Source organism: Hibiscus syriacus, unplaced genomic scaffold (assembly GCF_006381635.1).
Source record: "Hibiscus syriacus cultivar Baekdansim isolate YM2019G1 unplaced genomic scaffold, ASM638163v2 tig00110402_pilon, whole genome shotgun sequence".
NCBI classification, from domain to species: Eukaryota; Viridiplantae; Streptophyta; class Magnoliopsida; order Malvales; family Malvaceae; genus Hibiscus; species Hibiscus syriacus.
Genome location: NW_024062722.1, coordinates 1,338,401 through 1,344,400, shown reverse-complemented (window position 1 = coordinate 1,344,400; position 6,000 = coordinate 1,338,401). Strand labels below are relative to the sequence as shown.

Here is a 6,000-nt window from a genome sequence, read left to right as displayed (position 1 = left end):
GCCTGGTCAAATTTACTTTTTTTTTAGATTTGTTTTCTTCTTTTGATTCAAAGTTATTTATTTAATTACACACAGAGAGAAACTGCACTCAGCCCATGTGGGAGTTTGAAGTGTGTTTAGTTTCACTTGTACAATTTACGATTTCCACTTGCCATGGAAATCTTATTGGATTCTTCAAAACGATTATAGTAAATAATTAGCTTAATCCCAGATTCCATATCATCAATTTACATATAAATAATCATCCATAATCTGTTTATTAATTGCTTAATCATCCATAATCTGTTTATTAATTGCTTAATCATCCATAATCTGTTTATTAATTGCTTAATCATCCATAATCTGTTTATTAATTGCTTAATCATCCATAATCTGTTTATTAATTGCTTGTGTTAGTTTAATGCTAAGCAACTGTACGGACATGCAGCTGATAACGCGTATGCATATGTTCCCCGGCACGGCCGGCTATACACGGTGACTTGATCATTATCAGCTGCCGACGTTCGCCAGTCCTCCATTAATCGCGGTGGTTATTCCACCGACCCTATCATCGGGAATTCTAAATTCCAACTTTACAAGTGTTTTTTTTATTGTAGCTCGAACCACCATGGACAAGGGATTCAAAAAAACTGTTGCAATTGTATTTTCAGTTATGTTGTGTTTATCGTGATCGCGGATATAACGAGAACTATTACGATGATTACGGACATAATAATGGTGATTACAAATATCACGATCTTACAATAACAATATAAAAAAGAATTACTACTACTATTTAACAGACACTATTACAATATCAGACCACTATTTAAATTATTGTCATGGATATTACTTCACCGTGTTCAATTTTCTTCAAATGAAAGAGATGAATACTGCTTTTCATGTTTTCTTTACTATATAAGAAAGCTATTAAAATTTCAAATGAATTAAAGTAATTGTATTATGAGTATATTTATATATTATATTTTAAAAATTTATAATCAGGCTATTTATTTACTAATTATAACAATCGGGTCATTTTGGCATTAAAGATGTAATAAACGTCAATATTTTAATTACATTTAATGGTCAAATGTAAACTTATTCATAATCTAGTGATCAAAATGTAAACTTATTCGTAATCGAGTGATTAAAATGTTAACTTAATCATAATTGATTGATAAAAATATAATTAAAAAGTTAACATTTGTTACGCATTTAACAAGAAGTTGACGGGATTGCTAGAATTGATAAATAATTTGATCTTATGATTCAATTGTAAAGTTACTTATAATATAGTGGCCTATGGTATTATTTACCCTAAATCTTGTGAGGGAATAGTTATAAAATTATGTTGTCAATGGGAAAATTATGGTACTATTGACAAATATAAATTCTCCTTTAAAAATATATATTTAATATAGTTTTCGATTAATAAATCATATAGTAACACCAGAAAACATTCAAGATTTGAATACTGACGTTGTGAATGAAGTAAATTTGGTTGAGAGAGTTGTTCCATAACGAATCTTTATAATACTCGATTTAAATTAATCAATTAATAAGTTAGATACTAATAGTTATACTGACAAAAGATTTATACACTAACTACACTTTTGTATAAGAGTTAATTGTATCATATGTCGTCAAACTATGTCTCTCATCTGAAGTTGGTTTCTAAACTTTTGAACATTCCAATTTTATACCTAAACTATGAACCTCATTATAAATTTATCTTTAAACTTTTGAACATTTTAAATTAATCCAAAATCATCGGTATATGCTAATCACATCCCCTATTTAACTATTTGAACTATACGATTATATGTTTGAAAAAAAAGGTCAAACTATTTTTGAAACTAATTACATATTTGGATGTTTTTGGGAATGAAATCTGAAGATTCAAAAGTTTGGATATCAATTTAAAATAATGATCATAATTTAAGTACTACTGAAATATTAAAAGTTTGAAGATCAATTTAAAATAGGGTAAAGTACACGAATGGTCTCCCGACTATAGGGTATTACTTTATTAAGTCCCTAGACTATTACAAGTTACAAAATGGTCCTCTAACTATAGAGTGTTGCTTTGTTGAGTCCCTCGGCTATCAAAAGTTACAAAATGGTCATCCAAATATTCATTATGTTCCAAACTCGTCATTTTGTGTTAAAAATTGGCGGTTGTCTAAGCTGGATGTTAACATGATGATTGAGACGTGATAGTCGTTTGAGATTCTGATATCATATTTTTATCATATCATAGTCAACAAGTTAATGTTCAACTCAGAATTTCGTCAATTTTTAACGCAAAAGGACGAGTTTGGAACATAATGAATAGTCGGGTGATCATTTTGTAACTTATGAAAGTTGAGGGATTTGACAAAGTAACATTCTATAGTCGGATGATCATTTTGTAACTTTTAATAGTCGAGGGACTTAATAAAGCAATATACTATAATTGGGGTACCATTCGTGTACTTTACCCTTTAAAATAAGGGGGTGTTTGTTTCGGGAAAAAGACCATTACCAAGGGGAATAATCCATTCCGGAATTGTATTCTTATGTTTGGTTCGCTGAAAAGGTCAAGTAGATCTTATACATTGAAAAATAATATATATTTTTTCACTTGAGGCAACACCATTATTTTTATTTTATATTATATTTTATATAAATAAATATGATACTCATGAAAATTATTTAATAATATAATTTTGATTTACTAATTATATAAATTATATATTAAATGTATTTTTCTTTAAACTTTGATAGCTTAACAATTAAAAATGTTTTTTAAAAAATTATTCAAATATTTATAATTTAATATTAAAGTTTAACTTGTTAAAAAAACGTATATCACAAGGATAATTTGGTAAACATGCATCCAAGTAATATTATATTCCTCCAACCAAACACTGTAATCTTATATTCTTGCTAAATAGACCAAACAAGGTAATACAACATTTCTATAATAATGTTACTTTCTAATAATCTTATTTCCAAAGATAATCTCATGTTCCATGTAAACTGAACGTACCCTAATAGTCATAATTTAAAGATATATTATACAATTAACCCTTTCTATAAATGAAAATATATCCGAATAAATCTAAACTAAACCCATACATAATTGATATAGTAAATTTGAACTTCAAATATCAAAACCTACACATTTATAAAATCAATATAATAATCACTTTATGTCATATTTAATTCATTAGTTATTTTCAGAGAATAATTAGATTATAATTAACCAATTCAAATCATGTGAAGATATCATTAATTATTGAAATATGCAATAATCTTCAAACATTTTAATATATACAAGAAAAAAATATATATCATTGATAATTTATTTATATTATCATTTAAGATTTTGATTAAATTGATATCATCGACTAATTCAGTTGAAAATATATTACATTCTTTTAGAAAATTTAATAAAAAATATTATGATGATGTTTTTATTCTTTTAAATAATCTTTATTTTAAATAAAAAATAATTTAAATTTTATTATTTTAAAATTGAACATGAATTAATAAATATTAAAATGTTTTTTTAACAATGGAATGCCAACATTTTATTAATAATAAAAAACAACCTAAAAAAGCAAAACAAAAGGTCCAAAAAGTAGTAATTGATGACAACCTATATGACAATAAATGAAAATAGGTAAACAAAAGATCAAAAAACACTAAGGGATGTTTGGCTCAAGGATTGTGGGATTTCTATGGGATGGGAATCCCACATTCTCATATTTGGTTGGTCGGGAATCTCATTCCCGGTAATGTTTTATTACCAATAGTAGATTTTTTGGGGTATATTACCGGGAATGTCATTACCTCCATTCCCTTAGGTATTGTAATATTACCGGCGTTTTGGACTAAAATACCCTTAAATTTTTATTTTTTTTCAAAAATATCCTTCTTCTGTCATTGATAATAAAAATTCTACGAACGTTAAATTACAAATTTATCCTTAAATTATTTTAGATTTACAAAAAAAAAAATCTATAATTAAAATTTTATATGAAGTTCAGGGGTTAAAAAAATTTTACCCTTTCATTAAACCTTTTTTATATTTTTAATTTTGTAAAAATAATTATATAAATATTATGAATTTAATTTTTTAAAGAAAATATATAAATATTTTGTGAGGGTGCTTATCCTTCCCCACACGTAATCGACCCCCGAACCTGTTTAAATAAATCTTTGGTAAACGCATACCAGTTTTTGTCTTAAAAACGATTTTTCTTAAAATTGTTTTTAAAAGACGTTTTTAGGTATTTGACCCACCTAACCTAAAGGTCGATGGCGACTTATTTCAATTTAATCCAAATTAATTCAAAATCACCCATTTTTCAAAATAAAAGTTATAATTGTTTTTTAAATAATATTTAATTATTTTTACCTAAAAAAATAGTTATGACAATTACTATTCATATTCTCCTGTCCATCATAATCCCGTGTCCATGGACTAGGTGAATAATTCATGCATCTTGGTGGAGCCCTCAGGGATATATCCTATTTTGGAACCGACTCCTGCTTCAATCGTAGCACTCGTAATGGACATGACCCTTCTCCGTGACCCAACTTCCTACAGAGGAAACAAAACACCCTAAACATCTCATACTCGAGTGTGACATAATGGAAACCTTCGTTTGACAAAGCTATCTTCTTTTTTCTTTTCAATAACACACGAAATCACAGACTTCCCTTATATCCCAAAGTAACTACTTTCGCATCAAACTCCATAAACACCCCGATGAAATTACCCAACTGCTTTGTAACCTGCTCAAAAATAAAACTGAATGGCTCATCATTTGCCAATACCCAAAATCCCACCGAGTTAAGATCAACCAACTGTGGATTTACATCATTCAGTAATCGATGAAGAACCAAAAGATACGATTTAAAATACCAAGGGCCTTCATCCCAAATCCTCTCAACATCAACCTCATGGAATAATCAAAATAGAAATTGTCGGTCCTCCAATTCAGTGATTGAAACACCCTCAATTGGATGCCAGACATTGGCCATCATTGTCTTCATTGCCTGAAAATTAATATTACCCATAGTGATAAAACGACCCACTAAACAGTTGAAGTTGTTGTCGTGTTATCAAGTTGAAGAACTTCCTCCTTCTCCACTCCCAGATCCAATTTCTCTAACTCCTCAGTTAAATCACTTATCGCTTACCCTGTTTCTTCGATCCAAACACCCAGAGCCCTTCAAAACTACTCACACAAGAGATCAAAATAATGGGTAGAGAGAGAAAACCCTAATAATGGGTAGTAATAAGATTCAAATAATTTATTTAAAATGTTTAGTATGTTATTTAAAGATAATTTCTTACATGAATCTTAATAAATATATATTTTGTGTAATGTTTCCTTCTTACTCATGTTATGAATATGATAAATCTCATAATTATTTAAAATTGATATAGTTTTGAGATTGCTCCAACTTGCGGTTGATAACCAACACTATTGTATTAATATATCTCTAATCATTCATCAATTATATATAATGCACTTCCGTTAAGGTTCTTCTACATGTTGATATTAACAATAATATATCTCAAACTAATGCTAGAGTGGTCCATGGTTTGATTTTTTTATTAATTTAATTTAAGTAAAAGGTAGTATCTGTTTGAAGATATCTCACAGCCATTTGACATTAGATGCTCATGGCCCCTAGTATTCCTGATGCTCGAATCAGGAACCTTAAAGAATAACAATAATTCTTTTACCATCAAATCGCTTGGTTTGTACCTATTTTTTATAAATTGCAAGGATGCAATATTTTTTTAGTAAGAAAATGATAGTGCTTTTTTCGATAATAAGAATTATATATATAAATATAAATTTTTTAAACTCACCACAACCAAAGTTATCAGATTACCATATGTTTTGTTTTTTATTACTGTTTTTCTAAAGAAATTTGCATTAAGACTATAGTTATTAAATATTAGGGTAAAATACACAAATGGTCCGACTACAAGGTACTGTTTTATTAAATCCT

At 27.9% G+C, this 6,000-nt stretch overlaps 1 protein-coding gene across 1 annotated transcript in view; it reads right to left on the bottom strand.

The window, feature by feature from the left end:
- Nucleotides 1-4,680: 4,680 nt before the first annotated feature.
- The window catches only part of LOC120123714 (transcription factor RAX1-like), a gene marked incomplete at its 5' end in the record, with an annotated part of 30,005 nt that continues 28,685 nt past the window's right edge, over nt 4,681-6,000 (bottom strand). Inside the window, one exon of the mRNA XM_039142537.1 lies at nt 4,681-4,839. Coding sequence (XP_038998468.1) covers nt 4,681-4,839 — 159 coding nt within the window. The remainder of the gene's footprint in view (nt 4,840-6,000) is intronic.